Source organism: Podarcis raffonei, chromosome 2, assembly GCF_027172205.1.
Source record: "Podarcis raffonei isolate rPodRaf1 chromosome 2, rPodRaf1.pri, whole genome shotgun sequence".
NCBI lineage: Eukaryota > Metazoa > Chordata > Lepidosauria > Squamata > Lacertidae > Podarcis > Podarcis raffonei.
The window spans coordinates 120408392-120432390 of NC_070603.1; the positions used below are offsets into that span (position 1 = coordinate 120408392).

Below are 23999 nucleotides of genomic sequence, written 5' to 3' on the forward strand. Positions count from 1 at the left end.
CACAATAATCTTTTTTGTTTTCTTTAAGTTGTTTTTCCTGCCCCACTCCCCCAACTGCTCAACTTCCTTCCTATAGGCCGCCTCCCCCTCTCCAGCTGTGATCAAGCCAACCACCATTGTATCATCTGCAAACTTAATGATCTTATTACTGGGGTATTTTGGGGAGAGGGAAGGTGGGAGGTCCTCTCCGCAGTTCGGTGCTGTAAGGGTTAAAGTGAACCGGATGCATGCGGAGGGAGGAGATGTGGGGGAGAGGAGGAGGAGTTAGAGGCGGGGCCCTCGGGAGAGATAAAGCACCTCTTTCCAGTCCGCATTCTCACGAGTGGGGCAGGACGCAAAGCAGGAGCCTTTGTCTGACCCGTGTTCTGCATCAGCATCCGTCTGAACCTGGTGAGTGTCCCTGATTTGGGTCGAAGGCGTTTCCCTGAGCAGTGGGGAGGGTGCACCGGAGGCCTTTGCAGATGATCTATTTTGGGGGACCCCCCCAAATAAATAAACAACCCCATACCCAGGTCAGGGAGCGGAGCGCCTTGATTTCTTCTTATCAGCTCAGCCATGGGGAGGCGGGGATTTTAAAGCCGGTCTGCAAGGCTGAGCTGCAGCACCAAGTTATAATGAACGCCCCCGTTAATTGGGCACCGACACGCGTCTGCGCCTTCACACGTGACAACAAAGGCGCGAGGCTCCGGTGGGAGCTGAGCGGGTTGCATTGCTAGGAAGGCTCTTAGGGGGTGTCGTGGCGCGCCGCTTCCAGACCTGCAATCCTGCGTCCGTGCAGGTGGGAGGCATGCGAGAGGAAACCAGCCCGACCGGTTCCTTTGTGCAGGCCCTGACTGTGAATGGCCTCGGATCTGCAAGTGCGAAGAGGTTGCCATGGAGACTAATGCGTGGGATTGGGGGGGAGGGAGAGCGCGCCTTCTCAGGTGCAGAACAATGGGTCAACGTGAGTGGTCCGTTTAAGGTGAGCTGGGAGGGAGACGCTGGAGAAAAGGGTCCCCTGGATCCCAAATGCTCAGGGTGCATCACTGAAAGGAGAGACCTTTGTCGCCCCTGAACTTGGGAGCACCGGGAAAGGGCGGTGATGGGATTTGTCAGGTTTTAAATAACTCTTGCAATGTTACACAGATTTCAGATACAACGCAAGATTACAAATTAGATGGACTTTTAATATGCAGTTTTAAAAGTTACTTAAAGCACACATGGAGGGGAGAGCCTGAAACGCATAGGATTTTCTTTCTTTTTTAAAAAAAATAATTTTTATTAATTATTTTCTTGGGTTACAAAAATGCGTCTCTATTTTAAATTTTTCCATTTTAAAATTGTCTATTTTCAGGTCACAGAGTCTACCGATCAGTTGCATCCAATCATTCAAAGTGAGACATGAATGTTGTATACATTTTAAGGTTGGGGGAGAAGGCGGGGGATGACTTAACATTATTTTACTTAGTATATATAATAATAATAATTTATTATTTATACCCCACCCGTCTGACTGGGCTTCCCCAGCCACTCTGGGTGGCTTCCCAAAAAATATTAAAATACTGTAATACATCAAACATTAAAAGCTTCCCTAAACAGGGCTGCCTTCAGATGTCTTCTAAAAGGTGAGGTTTTTGTGTCAGCATCACTTGGGTGGGTTATCTTTCTGTTCGGTTATTAAATTTCATTTCATTATTTTTCCTTGGCACTGAAAAAGGTTGGGGGGGGGAGCATGGTCAACTAAGGACAACCAACCATGCCTCTATCACTGCCAAGGGGAAAAAATGAAACGAAAACTAATTGTTGCGTCAAGTTAGCCGTACGGATGAGAATTGTAATGGATTCTTTTGAAGTTCTTTCAGCACCAGGTGGAAAAGAAAATCGCCCCAACATCCACTGCTCCTGCCTGCCTGCCGCTGCCCTGTATTTGGCCAGAACAAAGGTGGCAACCCTAGTTGAAAGGGACCCTGAGGGTCATCTAGCCCAACCCTCTGCATTGAAGGGATCTTGCCCAACATGGAACTTGAACCCATTACCTATTCATGCCGTACTCTCAGAGCTATTCCTTACGTCTTTGATGGGATGTGGGGCTAGGAGGGCAAAGGGCAAAAGCCTGCTCTGGGCCATGCTAGCCTTGGTCCTCTGGGGCCAATGTCATGTTGAGGTTGAATCCTGACAAGACAGAAGTACTGTTTTGGGGGGACAGGAGGCGGGCAGGTGTGGAGGATTCCCTGGTCCTGCATGGGGTAACTGTGCCCCTGAAGGACCAGGTGCGCAGCCTGGGAGTCATTTTGGACTCACAGCTGTCCATGGAGGTGCAGGTCAAATCCGTGTCCAGGGCAGCTGTTTACCAGCTCCATCTGGTACGCAGGCTGAGATCCTACCTACCTGCGGACTGTCTCGCCAGAGTGGTGCATGCTCTGGTTATCTCCCGCTTGGACTACTGCAATGTGTTCTACGTGGGGCTACCTTTGAAGGTGACCCGGAAACTACAACTAATCCAGAATGCGGCAGCTAGACTGGTGACTGGGAGCGGCCGCCGAGACCATATAACACCGGTCTTGAAAGACCTACATTGGCTCCCAGTACGTATCCGAGCACAATTCAAAGTGTTGGTGCTGACCTTTAAAGCCCTAAAACAGCCTCGGCCCAGTATACCTGAAGGAGCGTCTCCACCCCCATCATTCTTCCCAGACGCTGAGGTCCAGCGCCGAGGGCCTTCTGGCGGTTCCCTCACTGCGAGAAGTCAAGTTACAGGGAAGCAGGCAGAGGGCCTTCTTGGTAGTGGCGCCCGCCCTGTGGAACGCCCTCCCACCAGATGTCAAAGAGAACAACAACTACCAGACTTTTAGAAGACATCTGAAGGCAGCCCTGTTTAAGGAAGCTTTTAATGTTTGATGTATTATAGTATTTTAATATATTTTTTGGAAGCCACCCAGAGTGGCTGGGGAAGCCCAGCCAGATGGGCAGGGTATAAATAATAAATTATTATTATTATTATTAATATTATGTAAGAAGAGCCAGCTGGATCAGGCCAAGTGGGAGAGGCTGGGGATCCAGTGGATCGTGTGTCGGCCCGGGCTGCCTTCCTCCCCTGTTGTACTGTTTTCCTGGGGCCGCCCTCTTAATGCCTAAACAAGAATGGGACATGCAGAGCCGGCGGGGAAAGGGATGAATGGGAAAGTATTAGAAATTAAGGGAAAGTGTTTTACTAGGAGCAGCAAAGGAGGGAGGGAAAAGAATCCTATGGGGGGGGGAGAGTCAATTGCTAAATTGGTGTTAAATTCCAAACTGATTTGTTGTTAATTTGTTTTAGAATTTGGAAAATGAATTAAAAATTAATTGGAAATAAAAGGAACCATAGATGATTAGAGTCTTGCATGGTACATGAATATAATGTATCATGATTGTACCCTTGACCGAAGAACGGTACACTCCTTCTATCTGGGATGGTCGTCCTCTTCCACCGAGCGCGCAGCTTCGGGAGGGACGCACATGGAGCGGTGAGGGAGGAAGGGGAGACCCGCCTAGCCAGCCAGATCAGCCGAATCAACCCTGGCGATCAATGGGGTGACAGATGTCGCAGCCAGATCGCCCTCACATCCGATTGTGATTGTAATGTAAATGATGAGACTACATTTTAATATTTTAATGTTTCAATGTTTTAATGTCATATTTTAATTTTGTTTTTAAGTTGTATTCAACTTGTTTTTATTATTGCTTGTTAGCTGCCCTGGGCCCAGCCTTGGCTGGGGAGGGCGGGGTATAAATAAAAATTATTATTATTATTATTAATGGTGGAATGCAGCTGGCGAGCTTGGAGAAGTGGTGTTTGTTTTTCCCAGGCTGATAAGAAAGGGACAAACACGGCAAATCAAAGGGAGAAATAAGCTTTAATCAGCAACATGGGTTTTATGCAGGTGAAAGATGGAAGAGCAAGAGACAGATGCCGCTGAAGAAGGAAGAGGCGCCGATCCCATCAAAAGCGAGAGCAGTGAGGGATTCTGGGAAAGGAATGCACAGGGGATCCTGGGTAAAGAGGACGCCCTCAGCTCAGATGCTCAGCACCAGGATTTCAGGCCAATCCGCAACCAGGAGGCCAAGGGACCCCGAGAGGTTTGCAGCCGACTGCACCGTCTTTGCTGTCAGTGGCTGAAGCCAGAGAGACACACCAAGACTCAGATCCTGGACCTGGTGATTCTGGAGCAGTTCCTGGCTGTCCTTCCCCAGGAGATGGAGAACTGGGTCAGGGAATGTGGAGCAGAGACCAGTTCCCAGGCGATGGCCCTGGCCGAAGGTTTCCTCCTGAGTCAAGCAGAGGAGAAGAAGCAGGAAGAGCAGCAGGTGAGAGCGTCTCAAGATCTTGTGATGGCCTTCAGGTGTTTTTGAACTAAATCTCTCATTGCCCCTGAGAAACATTGAGGTGGAATATTTGCTGCTCCTGATCCAGATAGTCCCAACAGATTCGGAAAGAGAGGGAGGGTAATATTTTGGACAAAATGGAGTGACGTAAAATATGGAGTACTGAATAATATGCAGTTGAAAAGGTTGACAACAGGACCTATAGATGGGGAATAATAATAATAATAAAATAAATAATAATTTTTTTTTATTCCCCGGCTCAGGGTGGCTAATGCCAATAAAATTACAGTAAAAACATAATAGGAAGAAACTAATTTAAAATGCGAGGACGAGATGGTTGGACGGTGTTCTCGAAGCAACAAACATGAGTCTGACCAAACTGTGGGAGGCAGTGGAAGACGAGTGCCTGGCGTGCTCTGGTCCATGGGGTCACGAAGAGTTGGACACGACTAAACAACAATTTAAAATGCAGGTTAAAATGTAATTTAAAATGCAGCCTCATTTTTAAAATAGCCCATAGATCAAAAACTGTAAGGGGAGGGAAACATAAGGGTCAGACTGAGTCTGAACCAAAGGCCAGGCGGAACAGCTCTGTCTTGCAGGTCCTGCGGAAAGATGTCAGGTCCCGCAGGGCCCTAGTCTCTTGTGACAGGGTGTTCCACCAAGTCGGGGCCAGTACTGAAAAGGCCCTGGCGCTAGTTGCAACCAATCTAACCACCTTGGGACCTGGGAAAGGTGGGAAGTCCAGAGATTTGGAGGACTCTCTAAATATGGATATGTATTTTGTATCGTTATGATTTTATATTTGTAAAACCAAATAAAAATTATTTCAAAAAAAGAGATGGAGGGAGGACACCCCCAAAAACCTCTACTTTCATTCACCAACGTTCTCTGGAAAATCTTACAAGTACTGCTTATGTTTTCCCCAGTGTCATTCTGTTTTCTAATATATCTCCCCATTCAATGTCCTCCAATCCTCATCGCTGTTTCAGGTAAAGGGTCTGCTTGTGGAAATTGGAAGTGATTTCCCTGACGCAGAGAGATCTCCGCTGGATGGCAGAGAGAAGCCACTGGGTAAGGATCCTTCGGCTGTGTCTCCATATGGTCTCCCTCTGTTGGTTTTGAAAGGGATCCGTGGCCTTTTTTGATCTGGTGAGGGAAGAGAGTTCAGTGTGCATGCAGGAAATAAACAACTACAGTGGTACCTCGGTTTAAGAACAGTCCTGTTTAAGAATGATTCGGTTTACGAACTCTGCAAAACCGGAAGTAGTGTCCTTTTACCTCAGTCAAAGAACGGAATCCGAACGGTGGAAGGGCACCTCATTAGAAAAAGCGCACCACAGTTTAAGAACGGCTTTGGTTTAAGAACAGACTTCTGGAACCGATTAAGTTTGTAAACCGAGGTACCACTCTACAGTGGTACCTTGGGTTAAGTACTTAATTCGTTCCGGGGGTCCGTTCTTAACCTGAAACTGTTCTTAACCTGAAACACCACTTTAGCTAATGGGGCCTCCCGCAACTGCTGCGCCGCTGGAGCATAATTTCTGTTCTCATTCTGAAGCAAAGTTCTTAACCCGAGGTACTATTTCTGGGTTATCAGAGTCTGTAACCTGAAGTGTATGTAACCCGAGGTACCACTGTATCTGACTTTTAGAAGACATCTGAAGGCAGCCCTGTATTGGGAAGTTTTTAATGTTTGATGTTTTATCATGTTTTTAATATTCTGTTGGGAGCCGCCCAGAGTGGCTGGGGAAACCCAGCCAGATAGGTGGGATATAAATAATAAATTATTTTTATTTTTATTGAGCAACAAAGTTTTATTCATTCCCTCCACAACAGAGAAGAATGTCTGCCAATGCCCATGTCTGCTTAGACATGCTTTCATTCACCTCTGAGATAAGCATGAGCCAATGGCTTCACACAACCTTATTTCTCACAGGTGATGGGATGATGTGGAGAAGATCTACTCAGACATCTCTTCTCTGGAGAGGAGAAGGAGCTGCTGCAGAACCAGATCAGGTAGGGCAGGAGTGGGTAACTTCTTCAGAGTGGGGGCTGCATCTACTCTGTGAAAGATTTGGGGTTTCACATGCCACTGTTGGGTGGGACCAGATGTAAAAATGGATGAAGCTAGTTTGTATATACCAGTGGTGGCGTACCTATGGCACGCGCGCCATTGGCCCATCCGCGCTGTTGTTTTGTTGTTTTCTTCTATTTCTGCTCCTGCTCCTTCCCACACTACTGCGTGCGTCCGCTGCTTAAACCCAGAACTCTCCCCCCCTTTTTTTTCTTTTGGTCAGTAGCTGGTGATTATGTTCCACAATTGGTCTATTTTTCTTTTTTCTTTCCTTTTTCAAAAATTTTATTTTCCAAATTTATAACAAACATCAACAAACAAACAAACAAAAATCCTAACTGTAATTCCACTTTTGTTAACATTTTTAGGTGACATTCTCAAATCCCCCTAGCTGAGGTGTGGTGGTTAAGAGCGATAGACTCGTAATCTGGTGAACCGGGTTTGCGTCTCCGCTCCTCCACATGCAACTGCTGGGTGACCTTGGGCCAGTCACACTTCTCTGAAGTCTCTCAGCCCCCCTCACCTCACAGAGTGTTTGTTGTGGGGGAGGAAGGGAAAGGAGAATGTTAGCCGCTTTGAGACTCCTTCGGGTAGTGATAAAGCGGGATATCTAATCCAAACTACTACTACCTCTTCTTCTTCTTCTTCTTCTTCTTCTTCTTCTTCTTCTTCTTCTTCTTCTTCTTCTTCTTCTTCTTCTTCTTCTTCTTTGTATATCATTGTAACAGTTTTCCAAAACTAATTTCTCATAAAATTCACTTAATCAATTAACATCTTTCTTTTCAATTTAACTTTAGATATATTATTCTAGAACATCATATATTTAAATCCTAAGCCAATCTGGTACCTGCAAGTGTTTCTATTTAAATTATGCTGTAATCTGTTCAGATTGTGCAGATAAAATATCACGGGTAGAATTCTACAGGGTGTGTTGTTACTGTGTGAAAAGAGTGATCCAAGGAGCCCCAGGTATGCACTTCCAGATGGGGGAGACATCAGGCGCCATCCTGGCACCCGGGCATCTTCACTTGGTCGCAAGTGGCTGGTAGGCAGGTGCAAATAACACTGTATTACCTACAAGGAGAAAATGTTTTCTTTTTCTTTCAGGGTCCAATATCTTTTGAGGACGTGGCTGTGTGGTTCACCGAAGAGGAGTGGGCCTTGCTGGATCCTGACCAGAGGGCTCTGCATAACGAAGTCATGAAGGAGAGTGTTGGGATCCTGGCATCTCTCGGTGAGGCTCACTCTTGGATCTTAATATATGCTTCAGGAGTCAGTATTTCTTTATGGAATGAACGGGATGCGGGTGGCGCTGTGGTCTAAACCACTGAGCCTCTTGGGTTAGATAAATAGGTACCACTGCGGCAGGAAAGTAAACCGCATTTCCGTGCACTCTGGTTTCCGTCACAGTGTTCTGTTGCACCAGAAGCGCTTTAGTCCTGCTGGCCACATGACCCAGAAAGCTGTCTGTGGACAAACACCGGCTCCCTGGGCCTGAAAGCAAGATGAGTGCCAAAGCCTCAAAGTAGCCTTTGACGGGACTTAACCGTCCATACGTCCTTTATCTTTATTTCTTCATGGAATGAAATCCACTATTCCGAGGTGGGTCAACAGTGGCTCTCCTGCAGTATCTGAGCTTTCTATTCCTCTGCAATTAACCTTGAATAAGCACGTACCTGTCATTTTCTCCCTCAATCTTCCACTCATGCCTTTCTAAACCATGGCCTTTGCAAGTGGAAGTGTCAGGTGTCTGTTTTTTGTGTGTGTTTAGGGCTTTGGGAAGGCAAATCCAAAGCTCCCCTCTTTGTGTGTGTGTGTGTGTGTATAAAACAAATTTCCTAGAATGGGGTGGGAAGGAAGTTTCTGGGAAAGAAGGCTCAGAAACTCCCATGTACAGCTGGATAGACCAGGGTACTGAAGGAAGATCATTGTAATAATAATAATAGTAATAATAATTTATTATTTGTACCCCACCCATCTGGCTGGGTTTCCCCAGCCACTCTGGGCGGCTCCCAACTGAAGATTAAAGACTCGATAAAACATCAAACTTTAAAAACTTCCCTAAACAGGGCTGCCTTCAGATGTCTCCTAAAAGTCAAATAGTTGTTTATTTCCTTGACATCTGGTGGGAGGGTGTTCCACAGGGCGGGAACTACCAAGAAGGCCCTCTGTCTGGTTCCGTGTTACCTCACTTCTCGCAGTGAGGGAACTGCCAGAAGGCCCTCGGCGCTGGACCTCAGTGCCCGTGTTGAAGGACGGGGTGGAGATGCTCCTTCAGGTATACTGGGCTGAGGCCATTTAGGGCTTTCAAGGTCAGCACCAACACTTTGTTGTGCCTGATAGCAACCTATTGTAATTGACTGGTTTGGAGAGGGGGCTGAGGACTCTTAAAATAATTTACTCCATCAGTGCCAGCTGCAGAGGCTCTTCTGTTCCTTCACCCACGATGAGCCGCTGTACATAACACAGCTAAGCTTTTTCTCCAGGCCACTGTATTACCCTGGTGGAAATGGTGCAAACCCCTGCCATCGCTCCCTTCCTTGATCATCCAAGCTTACAAAGCAACAAATATTCAATATCAAGGATGAGAGTCTAGGGATCTCTTTCAGGTGTGGGGGTCATATTCCAAAAGGGTTCCCTGTTTCCAAAGCTACTCTTAGTGAGAAATGGGGGTCTGTGAAGTATAATTAGTTCCAGCTAGCCCAAATCCAGCCATTCCAAAAATGCATAGTAAGTAGGTGCACGAATCATAGTTCTCAAACTGGGTTGGGTCGAGTGAGAGTGATTGGCCCAAGACCAGACAATGAGATTCATCTCTGAGTTGGAAGCTGAACTCAGGTTTCTGTGGTTTGAAACCAATACTCTGTAGCATACCTGCTGTGTCAGGAGAGCTAGTTAAATGTGTAAAGGTAAAGGGACCCCTGACCATTAGGTCCGGTCGTGGCCGACTCTGGGGTTGCGGTGCTCATCTCGCTTTACTGGCCGAGGGAGCCGGCGTACAGCTTCCGGGTCATGTGGCCAGCAGGACTAAGCCACTTCTGGCCAACCAGAGCAGCGCACGGAAACGCCGTTTACCTTCCCGCCGGAGCGTTTCCTATTTATCTACTTGCACTTTGACGTGCTTTCGAACTGCTAGGTGGGCAGGAGCAGGGATCGAGCAACGGGAGCTCACCCCTTGGCTCTGTGGTTTAGACCACAGCGCCACCCACGTCCCAGTTAAATGTGTACTTCCATCTATATCCACTCAGTTTTGCCTTTATCCTAAGTATGGACGTCGTTAAGCTAGATAAGGGTCTGTTTCTTCCTTAGGCTCTTATGAGTTTCTCAATTCATTGCAGAATGTGATGAATCGGAAATGAAGAACAAGGAAGAACTACACGTAAAAGAGACCCAGGGCCGAGACAGCTGTAGGAAACGAGAAGAGCAAAGGAGGAAAATCGAAGCAGAAAAGGAAAGGAAGACGCTTCTAAAGGACAGTGGCTTTCATGTAACCTCAGTCCAGGAAAAAACAGATGATAGAAAGCAATGTAGTAACTGTCTTGTTCAATGGGAAAGTCTTGGTTCAAAACACCAGTGTAAATCCTACTGCAAAAATTACAAAGAGGAGCAACCATATAAATGTTCTGAGTGTGGAAAGGGGTTCAGAGACAGTTATAGCCTTTCTTGCCATCAGAGAATTCACACAGGAGAGAAACCATATAAATGCTCGGAATGCGGAAGTAGCTTCAGTAGCAAGCAAAGACTCGTTTATCATCAAAGAATTCACACAGGGGAGAAACCGTATCAGTGTCTGGAATGTGGAAAGAGCTTCAGAGAAAAGTTTACCCTTTCTTCTCATCGAAGAATTCACACAGGAGAGAACCAATATGAATGCTTGGAATGTGGAAAGAGCTTCAGTGACAATTCTACCCTTTCTTCTCATCAGATAATTCACATGGGGGGGGAATCATATAAATGCTTGGAATGTGGAAAGAGTTTCTCTCAGAAGTTACGTCTAACTATTCACCAAAGAATTCACACAGGGGAGAAGCCATATCAGTGCTTGGAATGTGGAAAAAGCTTCAGAGAAAATTCTAGCCTAGCTTCTCATCAAAGAATTCACACAGAGGAATATAAATGCTTGGAATGTGGAAAGAGCTTCATTAGTCATTCAAAACTTACTCGGCATCAAACCATTCATCCCGAAGAGAAATCATATCAATACTTGGAATGTGGAAAGAGCGTCATTAGTCATCAAGAACTTACTCATCATCAGACAATTCATACAGGGGAGAAACCATATAAATGCTTGGAGTGTGGAAAGAGCTTCAGGCACAATTCTACCCTTTCTTCCCACAAAAGGATTCATACAGGGGAGAAACCCTATAAATGCCTGGAGTGTGGAAAGGGCTTTAGTCAGTGTTCCCCTCTCACTCGCCATCAGAGAATTCACACAGGGGAGACACCATATAAATGCAGTGAGTGTGGAAAGAGCTTCAGTCGGAAGATACAACTCGGTGTTCATCAGAGAATTCACACCGGGGAGAAGCCGTATCAGTGCTTGAAGTGTGGAAAGAGCTTCAGAAACAATTCTAGCCTTTCTTCTCATCAGACAATTCACACGGGCAAAAAGCCATATAAATGTTTGGAATGTGGAAAGAGCTTTACCTTAAAGATGAACCTCAATACCCATAAAAGAATTCACACGGGGGAGAAGCCGTATAAATGCTTGCAATGTGGAAAGAGCTTAAGCAGCAAGGACAGACTCGCCGACCATCGAAGAACTCACACTGGTGAGAAACCCTTTAAATGCTCAGAATGTGGGAAAAGCTTCACTGCGAAGATAAATCTCACTACCCACAAAAGAATTCACACGGGGGAGAAACCCTATAGATGCTTGCACTGTGGAAAGACGTTCGCTCAGAGCCACCATCTCACTTACCATCACAGAATTCACACTGGGGAGAAGCCGTATAAATGCTTAGAGTGTGGAAAGAGCTTCAGAAACCGTACTAGTGTCATTTACCACCAGAAAGCGCACACTCCAGACACACAATATAAATGCTCAGAATGTGGAAAGTGCCTCAGTCAGGAAGCGGATCTGGTCGATCATCAAAAAATGCACACCCAGGAGAAACCGTATGTATGCATGGAATGTGGAAAAAGCTACGCTCTGAAGAATTGTCTTAGAAAACATCAAAGAATTCATACAGGTGAGAAACCATATAAATGCGCTGAGTGTGGGAAAAGCTTCACTGAGAAGTCAACTCTCACGACACACGAACGAGTTCATACGGGAGAGAAACCCTATAAATGCCTGGAGTGTGGAAAGGGCTTTAGTCAGTGTTCCCCTCTCACTCGCCATCAGAGAATTCACACAGGGGAGAAACCCTATAAATGCCTGGAGTGTGGAAAGGGCTTTGCTCAGAGTTCGCATCGCAATCTTCATCAAAGAACTCACACATCAATGGGCAGCGTATGGGAGCAGCTTTCTTCAGATCTCCAGCCTTTATTCCCACCAAAAAATCCATACAGTGGAGAACCCATATAAAGACTTGGAATATTAAAGGAGCTTTAGGAGCAGTTCCTTCTTTCCGCAAGAAGAAACCATATAAATGCTTGTAATGCGTATGGACAGGGCTTGTGCCAAGACACTTTGTGGAGGAATATTTTAAAAGTGCTTGGAAGGAGCTTCTGAAGAAGCAGAAATTTCCATTATCATCAAATAATTCACAGTGGTGGGGGGTCATATCAATGCTTGGAGTGCAGGAAAAGCTTGAGTAAGAAAATGCAGCTCCCATCTCATTGAAGAATTATCAGAGGGGAGAATAAGCAAAGAATAAAGTTAGTAGCTTCCTCCAGACTTGTTTACAGATAACAAGGGAGCAAGATTTGTGTGACTCCTGCTCTCATCTTATGCTCAGCCTGTATATTTGTGTAAATAAAACATATCTGAAATACACTGTCTTCTCCAGTCTGTACCTTGACTCTAAAGAACCCAAACCGCTGTGGACTCATGACAATCTGCAGAGGAATCAGAGATGAATAATAATAATAATAATAATATTTATACCCTGCCCATCTGGCTGGGCTTCCCCAGCCACTCTGGGTGGCATCCAACAAAATATTAAAATACAGTAATGCATCAAACATTAAAAGCTTCCCTAAGCAGGGCTGCCTTCAGATGTCTTCTAAAAGTCTGGTAGTTGTTGTTCTCTTTGACATCTGGTGGGAGGGCGTTCCACAGGGCGGGCGCCACCACCGAGAAGGCCCTCTGCCTGGTTCCCTGTAACCTCACTTCTCACAGCAAGGAAAGCGCCAGAAGGCCCTCAGTGTCAGGGCAGAATGATGGGGGTGGAGACGCTCCTTGAGGTGTACGGGACCGAGGCCATTTAGGGCTTTAAAGGTCAGCACCAACACTTTGAATTTTGCTTGGAAACGTTCTGGGAGCCAATGTAGGTCTTTCAAGACCGGTGTTATGTGGTCTCAGCGGCCGCTCCCAGTCACCAGTCTAGTTGCCGCATTCTGCATTAGTTGTAGTTTCCAGATCACTTTCAAAGGTAGCCCCACATAGAGCGCATTGCAGTAGTCCAAGTGGGAGATAACTAGAGCATGCACCACTCTGGCGAGACAGTCTGTGGGCAGGGAGGGTCTCAGCCTGCGTACCAGGTGGAGCTGGTAGACAGCTGCCCTGGACACAGAATTGACCTGCGCCTCCATGGACAGCTGTGAGTCCAAAATGACTCCCAGGCTGCGCACCTGGTCCTTCAGGGGCACAGTTACCCCATTCAGGACCAGGGAGTCCTGCACTCCCACCCACTCCCTGTCCCCCCAAAATAGTATTTCTGTCTTGTCAGGATTCAACCTCAATCTGTTAGCCGCCATCCATCCTCCAACTGCCTCCAGACACACTCACAGGACATTCACTGGTTCTGATCTGAAAGAGGTAGAGCTGGGTATCATCCACATATTGATGGATGAACAAACTTTTTACCTAATGTCTGCAACTGATCTCAATATTGACGCGTGATTTGTTAAGTAGCTTTACAGCTGCCTCCACACTACATTTCCTTACCAACAAGAGCAACAGCACATTTAATACAATACTGTATTACACTTTAGACTGTCATTCAAAAACTTCCCTTCCTTTCTCCAGCAAAATGGGTATAATACTTCTGGACAACTTTGCAGGGCTGGCGTAACCCAGCCACAGACCTGCTCCCCTATTATATGGGAATAATAATGGTGGGAATTAAAAAAAAAAAACATGTTCCCTAACTGGGAACAAAATCATATCGAGAGAAAGAGAATATGAACTGCCTCCCATCTCAGGTTCTACGTTGCTCCCCTGTGAGAAAAGTTTGAGGCGGTTTATTTGGGGTAAATAAAAATTCCCTCAAACCACGTCAACTGTGCACAATCCCCATAGCAACACACAGGATGTGAATCTTGATTGAGGACTATAAGGTGGCTTCTAGACTCTTTATATTTATCTAATTTTGCAAACCTGTAGCTCCCAGGGAGGTTCACAACATACTTCTGTAGATCATTTTAGGACGAATTTTTTCCTCAGAAACGGAGAGGAGGCAGAGATAATGGAGTCTTCCTCTAGCGGATGGGTTTCCCCACCCTTTTTCAATGGATTTTATTAGAGTTTAAAAAATAAAAATAAAAATCCACTCCAGGATAACACCCAACAATTAGCCTTTGCACGAAGAGGGAGCCAGGTTCAAGTCCAGACAGCGCCAGGCAAGAGCCATCCTTTCCAAATTCCAGAGTGGCAGCTTGGAAAAATTCCCTGCCCTTCTCTCCCCCACTGCTACTCCTTGCCCCACAAAGAAGAAGAAAAGCTTCGCCCCATTATTATTTTTCCCCACCTTTAACTCTTGCATTGCAGGGAATTGCACTAGATGAGACTCTACATGTTATGTACTGAGTTGAATAGGATCCAAACTGCAGCAGTCTGATTGGTCCTAGAACAATAGGATTCAGAATGCAGCAGTCTGATTGGTCCTAGAACAATGCAGCCGTATGATTGGTTGGCAGGAACTACCCAATCATGCTCCAGATAGAAGTGAATCCACAACCTGATTGGTTTACAGTAGAATTCCGGAATTAGCCAATCATGTGCAGCCCATTATGTAAATAATGTATATAAAGCAGATACTTTGAGGGGACATTCATTCATTCCTCCTCACCACTATGAGCTGAATAAAGAGCATGAAATCACTTTGCGACTCTGAGTATATTTCACTACAGTTCTTTGATTCTATTAAACTCCTGGCCCCCTCTTTCTCCTCGCCAATAAAAGAGGTGCGCATTTGCACGTGAGGCAGCAGAATCACCCTGCGCAGTGACGGGAAAGGGCTGCTCTAACCACTAGACCTCTTTCCCCCATCCCATCCCTCTTCAAAGTTACTGTAAAAATGCTGCTTTCCTGCTCATTCCCCCCCCCCCGGCCACGTTCGCTTGGGAGCCCGAAGTGTCGGCGAGTCTTCGCCCCGCCCCGGGCCGGGAGATGCCCGGATTCCCATCTGTGTGCGCGCAGGGCGCACGTTTCCTCTTTGGCACAGAGCGGCAGTGCGCGTGCTCAGGCTTTGCAAGGGTTAAAAAAAGAACCGGATTCCTAGAGAAGAAGGAAATTTGGGGTGGAAGGAAGGGGGGGGGCTTCCTCCAGAGCAGAAGCAGCTCCCCGCTTTGCAGAGGAAGGAGCCTCTGCGTATCCCCACCGCGTGCTGCATCCGCCGCTCCTCCTGCAACCCGGTGAGTTTCTGCAGCATCTTTTGGTGCGTTTGGTGGAAAGGAGGAGGCGTCGCATGGGAGACGCAGATCAGGAGAACCATCACAGGAAACAAATAGGGAGAGGGGTTGTTCGTGTCTCCGTCCCCCATTTTCTGTTATCTACGATAGTATCACAGAATCGTAAAATTGCAAGGGTCATCTTGTCCAACCCCCTGCAATGCAGGAATCTTTTGCCCATTTGAGACTCGAACCCACGACCCTGAGATCGTGGTCTATTGCTCTCCCGGCTGAGCTATTTGGGGAGGCTGGGGTTTAAAGTGGGTCTTGCGAGGTGGAGTTGATCAGTGGAAGCGAATTGTCATTATCGTTGAAGGGACCCTGAGGATCATCTATTCCAGCCCCCTTTAACGCAGAAATATGCAACTGACCTATATTTTATTTTGCTGGAAGCTGCCCAGAGTGACTGGGGAAACCCAGCCAGATGGGCCAGGGTATAAGCAATAACATTATGATTATTATGATTAAGGAGCAAACATGCACTGAGGATGGGAGTCTGGGCATCTCCTGGCCTGCAGGCGACATATCTCTTGTTATAATTGTTTATGCACATCATGTAATTAAACAGCTACAAAAAGCTTTACAAAGAAAATAATTCAGAAAAGAGGCAAGCAGGCAGAGCACAGCCATGGCGGCCAGTAGCCATTGATAGCCCTCTGCTCCATGAGTTTGTACCATCCTCTCTTAAAGGCAGTGCGGTGCAGTGGTGAGAGCAGGCCAGGACCACGAAGCTCCCGAGGGGACAACAACTTTGGCCCACTTCCTATCAGCATGGCCTAACTCATAGGGTTGTCGTGAGGATTAAATGGAGAGGGGGAGAGCCACACATGCTGCCTTGAGCTTCGTGGAGGAAAAGATGGAATACAAAAGTATAGAATCATGGATTTGGAAGGGAAGCTGAGGGTCATCTAGTCCAACCCCAGCGACGTAGGAATATGCAGGTGGGTCGAGCCTGCAACCTTGGTGTTACTGGAAATACGCTCTAACCAACTGAGCTATCCTAGCCAATTGTTCTTCTTAAAATTAAAGCCCCTGTTTGTCAAGCGGAGCTTTCTAGCTTGGTAAGCACATAATAAATGTGTGCGCATTCAGACGCTAGGGTTTTCCAGGGATCACATTATGCTGGGAGTACTTCCGCCCAAGGACACTACAGTGGTACCTTGCGTTAAGAACTTAATTCGTTCCGGAGGTCCGTTCTTAACCTGAAACTGTTCTTAACTTGAAGCACCACTTTAGCTAGTGGGCTCTCCTGCTGCCGCTGCACTGCCGGAGCACAATTTCTGTTCTCATCCTGAAGCAAAGTTCTTAACCTGAAGCACTATTTCTGGGTTAGCGGAGTATGTAACCTGAAGCATATGTAACCTGAAGCGTATGTAACCCAAGGTACCACTGTATTCCTGCATGAGGGGTTTGGCATTTACAGGATTAAAACTGAGCTTTAAAGAGCATAGATGAAAACAGTCTCTGTTAGTGATCCCTGAATATAGCAATGGGAGGGAGCTGAGCCAGGATAATGATAATGATAATGATAATGATAATGATAATAATAATAATAATAATAATTTTTTATTTATACCCCGCCCTCCCCAGCTAGAGCCAGGCTCAGGGTGGCTAACACCAATAAAATAAAAACACGGTAAAAACATAATAGGGGAAAAGAGAGGGAGAAAAAAAACAATTTAAAATGCAATTTAAAATGCAGCCTCATTTTAAAATAGCTGATAAATTAAGGGGAGGGAAACATAAGAGTCAGACTGAGGCTGTGGTATGTTTCTCTCTGGTTGAAGAGTCTGTGGAATAGGGTATGGATACAAAATCTCAGAGTTGGAAGGGACCCAAGAGTCATCTAGTCCAACCCTTGCAATGCAGGAATCTCAGCTGAAGCACCCATGACACATGGCCACCCAACCTCTGCTCAAAAACCTCTGAGGAAGGAGAGTCCGCAGTCTAAGGGAGGCCAAGATGCGGTCCTGGTCCAGGTTCTTAGATTTGGGGGCAGGGAACCCGCAAACGTGCAATGTGATAGGAACATGAATAGCTGTGCGAGCAATAGAGCCTCCATATGCAGAACCGGTATACCGGATCTCAAATGGGGGGAAGAAATGTTGTGTATTGCATAATTCACAATCTGAGGAATCAAAATGAAAAATACGTTTTTGTCAGAGAATGTTTTTCTGCAGGTAAGAGATGGAAGAGCAAGACTCTGACGCCCTCGAAGCAGGAAGACAGCCTGATAGCATCATGACTGGGAGCACTGGGGAAATTTGGGTTGGAAGCAAACACAAGACATTGAGGGAGAACATCCATGGCTCAGATGTGCACAGCCAACAGTTTAGGCACTTCCAGTACCAGGAGGCCAACGGACCACGGGAAGTTTGCAGCCGACTCCACCATCTCTGCCATGAGTGGCTGAAGCCGGAGAGACACACCAAGGCTCAGATCCTGGATTTAGTGATCCTGGAGCAGTTCCTGGCTGTCCTCCCCCCGGAGATGGAGAACTGGGTGAGGGAATGTGGAGCGGAGACTAGTTCCCAGGCGGTGGCCCTGGCTGAAGGTTTCCTCCTGAGCTGGGCAGAGGACCAGAAGCAGACAGAGCTGCAGGTGAGAATTTTGTCTGGATCAGCAAGAGTCAACCTGGTGTTCTCTAGAGGTTGTGGAACTAAAACTCCCATCATCCCTGTTCATTCTAGATATCAACTGGGAATGATGGGAGCTAAAGTCCAGCAACTTTTGGAGAGCATTATGTCAGCTACCTCTGAGCTAGATAATAAGCCAAGAGGATCAGGGTGTGAGGGAGGGGATCCCAGAATTCTCTGCTTCTTCACCAACTTTCTGTGGAAGTCCGCCAAACAGATAGCCAAGTACCCCTGAGGTTTTTGCATTTGCGGTTTCCGTGCGATGTCTTCACTGCATATTTCTGTTTCAGGTAAAGGATCTGGTAACAGAAATGAGAAGCGAATTCTCCAGAGCAGAAAGGAATCTGTCAGTCATCAGGCAGAGGCCTCTGGGTGAGGATTTAGGGGTACTGTTTCAATATGGTCTCCCTCTGTTCATTTTGAAACTAAGCCATCAACTCAGGCGTCAGCAAGCTTTTTTAAAAAAAATTCTCCAAATTTTTTTATCCATTTTATAACACAAATAAAGAACACAAACAGAAAAACAAACAATACAAACAGATTCTTGTCTTATCCTTATTTTTCTAAACATTGTTAGTTTAGTCCCACCTATCTGATTTTCATTTTACTTCATCTTTGGCATTTTACATATACAGTGGTGCCTCGCAAGACGAAATTAATTTGTTCCTCGAGTTTTGTCGTCTTGCGATTTTTTTCATCTTGCGAAGCACGGTGTCAGGAAAGTTTTGGAAAAGCTTCAAAAATCACCAAAGTCTTTAAAAACCTCAAAAAAGGCTACCACACCGCGTTCTATGAGTTGCTCCTCGAAGTCAAGTCGCAACTGTATTAACGGTGTTAAGAAAAAGGAAACAAACTTGCAAGACGTTTCCATCTTGCGAAGCAAGCCCATAGGGAAAATCGTCTTGCGAAGCAGCTCAAAAAACAAAAAACCCTTTCGTCTAGCGAGTTTTTTGTCTTGCGAGGTACCACTGTATCATAATTTCTAACCATCTTTTTTTTAATCACACTTACTTTAACCATAAAAAACTTCACATTTTATCACTTAATAATACTATTTCAAAATACAGTATCTTCTACTTCTAACCCTACAGCCTATATCCACTTCCAAATCTAGTCTAAGATTTAAATATTAACATATTTTTTCAAATATTCCTTAAACTTCTTCCAATCTTCTTCCGCCGTCTCTTCTCTCTGGTCTCGCAGTCTCCTGGTCAGTTCAGCAAGTTCCATATAGTCCATTATCTTCATCTGCCATTCTTCGATAATTAGTAAAACTTGTTTCTTCCAATTCTTCGCTAGCAATATTCTTGCAGCTGTTGTGGCATACAGAAAAACAGTAACATCCTTTTGGGGGGTTTCACCCCCCCAGCAAACTTTTTCTGCAGCAGGCCGGTCCACTGTCCCTCAGACCTTGTGGGGGGGCAGACTATATTTTGGCAAACAAAATGATGCAAGAGCACCACAAGCCCCAGTAGCTGCTTACCTGTGTCTTGCGAGTGTCAGGGGCTGGCGGCAGCGGCGGCGGGACGATGAGCGGCGTGCAAAAGGGCTCCGGAGAGGGGCTGCTTAAAATGGCGGCCGCTTGAGCCCTGCTGCTGCGGCTGCTGACACCAACAAAGCCCACCCCCTTCCTTCTCTAGGCAGGGCGGTGAGAAGCCAGGAGGAGGGAGGGAGGCGGCAGTGGCGCTGCTGCCGTGTGAGGGAGAGGGAAAGAACATGCACGCTGGTGATCCACGCAGCGATTCCCGGACAGTCTGTGGACCGGATCCAGAAGGCAACTGGGCCTGATCCAGCCCGCAGACCTTAGTTTGCCTACCCATGCATCAACTTCTTTAACCTTTTGCGGGGAGACAAATCTCTACCCTTCTCCAGGGCTTGAAAATACCCTTATTTGCAGCACGTTGTGCACATGGATTTGTGATCAAAAGCCCCAAAGGGTTGCTATGTGTTCACACACTGGAACTATCAAACAGATGCTCAGATCTCAAACTTGCTCAGCAGTTCAGACTTTCTCTAAGTATCAGTTTCTCACCCAGGTATGTGATGATGATGATGATAATAATAATAATAATTATTATTATTATTATTATTATTATTATTATTATTTATTATTTGTACCCTGCCCATCTGGCTGGGTTTCCCAAGTCACTCTGGGCGGCTTCCAACAAAGATTAAAAATACATTAAAATGTCACACATTAAAAGCTTCCCTGAACAAGGCTGCCTTCAGATGTCTTTTAAATGTTAGGTAGTTGTTTATCTCTTTGACATCTGATGGGAGGGCATTCCACCGGGCGGATGCCACTACCGAGAAGGCCCTCTGCCTGGTTCCCTGTAACTTGGCTTCTCGCAATGAGGGATCCGCCAGAAGGCCCTCGGTGCTGGACCTCAGTGTCCGAGCAGAACGATGGGGGCGGAGACGCTCCTTCAGGTATACTGGACTGAGGCCGTTTAGTGCTTTAAAGGTCAGCACCAACACTTTGAATTGTGCTCAGAAACGTACTGGGAGCCAGTGTAGGTCTTTCAAGAGTTATGTGGTCTCGGCAGCTGCTCCCAGTCACCAGTCTAGCTGCCACACTCTGGATTAGTTGTAGTTTCCGGGTCACCTTCAAAGGTAGCCCCACGTAGAGCGCATTGCAGTAGTCCAAGCGGGAGATAACTAGTGGTTTTGTCTCTGACAGGCAATGGAATGATGGCGGCAAGATGTCCTCAGCCATCTCCTCTTTGTGGTTCAGTAGAAGGAGCAGCTGTGAGACCAGACCAGGTAGGGGGATGGATCACTGAGGGGAGAGGCTGGGCCCCACTTTCCCCTCTCGCCTCCCTGGTTCTGAGTGAATCTCTTTCCATCAATTTGCTCCTATCAAAAGCTGCCCTCAGCGAAGGCTGCGAATGCCACCCAAGAAGGTTTAATTCCAGAGAATAATAAGGAGCCACCTCAATTTAACTGGCCTTTTGAATGTCGCCAATAGACCATCTCTATGCTATCCATGAGAAAATGTTTCCCTTTTCTTTTAGGGTCCCATATCCTTTGAGGATGTGGCCGTGCATTTCACGGATGAGGAGTGGTCGCTGCTGGATCCTGACCAGAGGGTATTGCATAAGGAAGTCATGGAGGATAACTGGAGGATCATGGCGTCTCTCGGTAAGATCCCGTTGCGTCATAATATGGTTTTTTTAATTCAATATTTCTGTATGTGAGCAATCCTAATATTCTGACATCGCTCAACCGTGCTGCACATGCAGCATCTAGGATTTTTATTCCTGCTGTTAATCTTGAAAATTAATCTCTCCTGCATTTTTTCTGAGTATGCATTCTCTAAATCTGCCCTTCACAACTGTGGCTTGGTTGGTCTTATCTGGTCAGGTTATTTGTGGAATGTAAGTTTCAGAGTTGTGAGGGAGGTGGAACGATGTCATTTTCCAGAAGGCCAAAGAGACAAGTTCACGTCATCAGAAACTGAGTGAATTTCATGAATGGGCCAAATAATAATCCACTTAACAAAAGAGGCTGGGGTTCTCATAAAAATGAGAGGCCTTTGCCTTCCTAGGAATGCAACAATGCTCTCTCTTTCAGAACCAGCTTCCATTATTCTTCTCAGCTAAGGGCTTCAGAATTGGTTCTGAATCTGGATTTCCTGGCTAAAACTTTTCCTCATGTGCTAATACAGCGTGGCTAAGCTCCATTTTCATGTCTGAAATGCTTCACAACTGAAGCCCGAAGTTTCCCTCTTTGTTTATATTAATTCCAAAGATGAGGTGAAAGGAAGGGCTGGTGGCAGCTTAGTGTAATATGTTTTTTTGGGGGAGGCACACCTTTTTACGGCTGGGGTAGCCAATGTGGTTCCCTCCAGAGGTTGCAGGATTCCACCTTCATCATCCCTGACAGCTGTCCGTTCCAGCTGGAGCTGATGGGAAAGTCTAATAACATCTGGACGGTACCACATAAAAGGGTATTAGCCAGTAAGAACGCCACGTTTTCCAATTTACAGATTGTTCCCTTCTGAAAGAAAATTATATGAAAATGATGTATAGAAGGTATATAACACCAGTATAGGTAGCAAAAATGTAGAAAACCGGCTCTAACATTTGCTGGAAATGTAAAGAAAAAGAAGGGACTTTTTATCATATGTGGTGGGAATGTAAAGAAATTTTTAAAAAATTGGGAAATGATACATAATGAATTGAAGAAAATGTTTAAAATGACATTTGTAAAAATACCAGAAGCATTTTTGTTAGGGATTGCAGGACAAGACCTGCCAAGGAAAATAAGGAACTTGTTTATGTATGCTACAACAGCGGCAAGCGTCTTGATAGCACAAGGATGGAAGAATGAGGAAACCTTGACAAAAGAACAGTGGCAAGAGAAATTGATGAACTATGCAGAACTGGCTAAATTGACATACAAACTGCAAGACAAGGACAACTGTGACTTTAAGGAGGAATGGGAACTTTACACAAATTATTTAAAAGCACAACAAAATGAACTGGACTCCTTGGCAGGTTTTGAATAAACATACACAAATTTATTGTTGATAACATGATGGACAGATATGTAAGGATATATACAATTTTATAATATGGAGAGAAAATAATGTGCAGCGAAACCAGGGAGAGGAGCTGTGGGGGGGGGAATTATGTAGGTGATTATATGGTTTGATAATTTGTTATGTGGAAATTGAGCAATAAAAAATATGTTTTTTAAAAAAGAAAGAACCCCACACATTTTCCCATTTCTTCTGTTTCAGCACAAGGAATCCACAGCGCAGAGAAACCATATAAATGCAGTGAGTGTGGAATGAGCTTTGGCGGGAAGATAATTCTCATGTACCATCAAAGAATTCACAATAGGGAGAAACCCTATAAATGCTTGGAGTGTGGAGCGGGCTTCAGGGAACGCAACCATTTGACTTCCCATCAAAGAATTCACACAGGGGAGAAACCCTATCAGTGCTTGGAGTGTGGAAAGATCTTAAGGCACAAGACAAGTCTTGCTTCTCATAAAAGAATCCACTCTGGGGAGAAACCCTATCAGTGTTTGGAATGTGAAAAAAGCTTCACTCACAAAATAACTCTCATGCACCATCAAACAGTTCACTCTGGTGAGAAACCACATAAATGCTCACAATGTGGAAAGAGCTTCACTTTGAAGAAAAACCTCACTTCCCATCAAAGAATTCACACCGGGGAGAAACCGTATAAATGTTTGCAGTGCGGAAAGAGATTCAGTCAGAGCTCCCATCTCACTTACCATCAGAGAATTCACACAGGGGAGAAGCCATATAAATGTTTAGAGTGTGGAAAGAACTTCAGCCAAAGTACTAGTCTAATTTATCACCAGAAATCGCACACTGCAGAGACACAATATAAATGCTTGGATTGTGGAAAGTGTCTCAGTCAAGAGGCAGATCTCATTAATCATCAAAAAATGCACACCCAGGAGAAACCATATGTATGCGTGGAATGTGGAAAAAGCTACACTCAGAAGAACTGTCTTAGAAAACATCAAAGAATTCATACAGGAGAGAAAAAATATAAATGTTCTCAGTGCGGAAAAAGCTTCATTGAGAAGTCAGCTCTCACGACACACCAACGGGTTCATACGGGAGAGAAACCTTATAAGTGCCTGGAGTGTGGAAAGGGCTTCGCTCAGAGTTCCCATCGCAATGTTCACCAAAGAACTCACAAATCGATGGGCAGCGTATGGGAGCAGCTTTCTTCAGATCTCCAGCCTTTATTCCCACCAAAAAATCCATACAGCGGAGAACCCATATAAAGACTTGGAATATTAAAGGAGCTTTAGGAGCAGTTCCTAGCTTTCTTTCTAGAAGAAAAACCCAAATAAATGCTTGAATTGCATATAGACAGGGCATATGCAGGAAAATTTGTGGAGTAATCGTAAATAACAACAACAACAACAATTTATTTATACCCCGCCCATCTGGCTGAGTTTCCCCAGCCACTCTGGGCGGCTTCCAATCGCATGTTAAAAACAATACAGCATTAAATATTAAAAACTTCCCTGAACAGGGCTGCCTTCAGATGTCTTTTAAAGATAAAATAGCTGCTTATTTCCTTGACATCTGGTGGGAGGGCGTTCCACAGGGCGGGCACCACTACCTGGTTCCCTGTAACCTCACTTCTCGCAGGGAGGGAGCCACCAGAAGGCTC

General features: G+C 45.7%; 2 protein-coding genes across 7 annotated transcripts in view; both read left to right on the top strand.

Moving 5' to 3' along the window:
- The first annotated feature begins 254 nt into the window (after positions 1–254).
- On the top strand, positions 255–23691 carry LOC128409504 (zinc finger protein 585A-like). The gene is made up of 7 exons (XM_053380028.1): positions 255–390; positions 3900–4323; positions 5334–5415; positions 6281–6360; positions 7526–7652; positions 9757–11873; positions 22600–23691. Exons 2-7 carry the CDS (start codon positions 3907–3909, stop codon positions 23602–23604), a joined length of 3828 nt encoding a protein of 1275 aa, XP_053236003.1. The 5' UTR covers positions 255–390; positions 3900–3906; the 3' UTR covers positions 23605–23691.
- LOC128409338 (zinc finger protein 345-like) overlaps positions 15032–23999 on the top strand; it is a 32796-nt gene continuing 23828 nt past the window's right edge. For 3 of the 6 annotated variants that reach the window (XM_053379690.1, XM_053379691.1, XM_053379689.1), the window contains exon 1: positions 15034–15160. Coding sequence is in view for 3 of the 6 variants with exons in the window: in XM_053379694.1 (XP_053235669.1) it covers positions 17384–17797 (414 nt within the window). In the remaining 3 variants the exon portion in view is untranslated. Of the gene's footprint in view, positions 15161–15886; positions 16138–17359; positions 17798–23999 lie in introns of all 6 variants that reach the window. The other 3 variants (XM_053379694.1, XM_053379693.1, XM_053379688.1) reach the window with 3 other exon arrangements.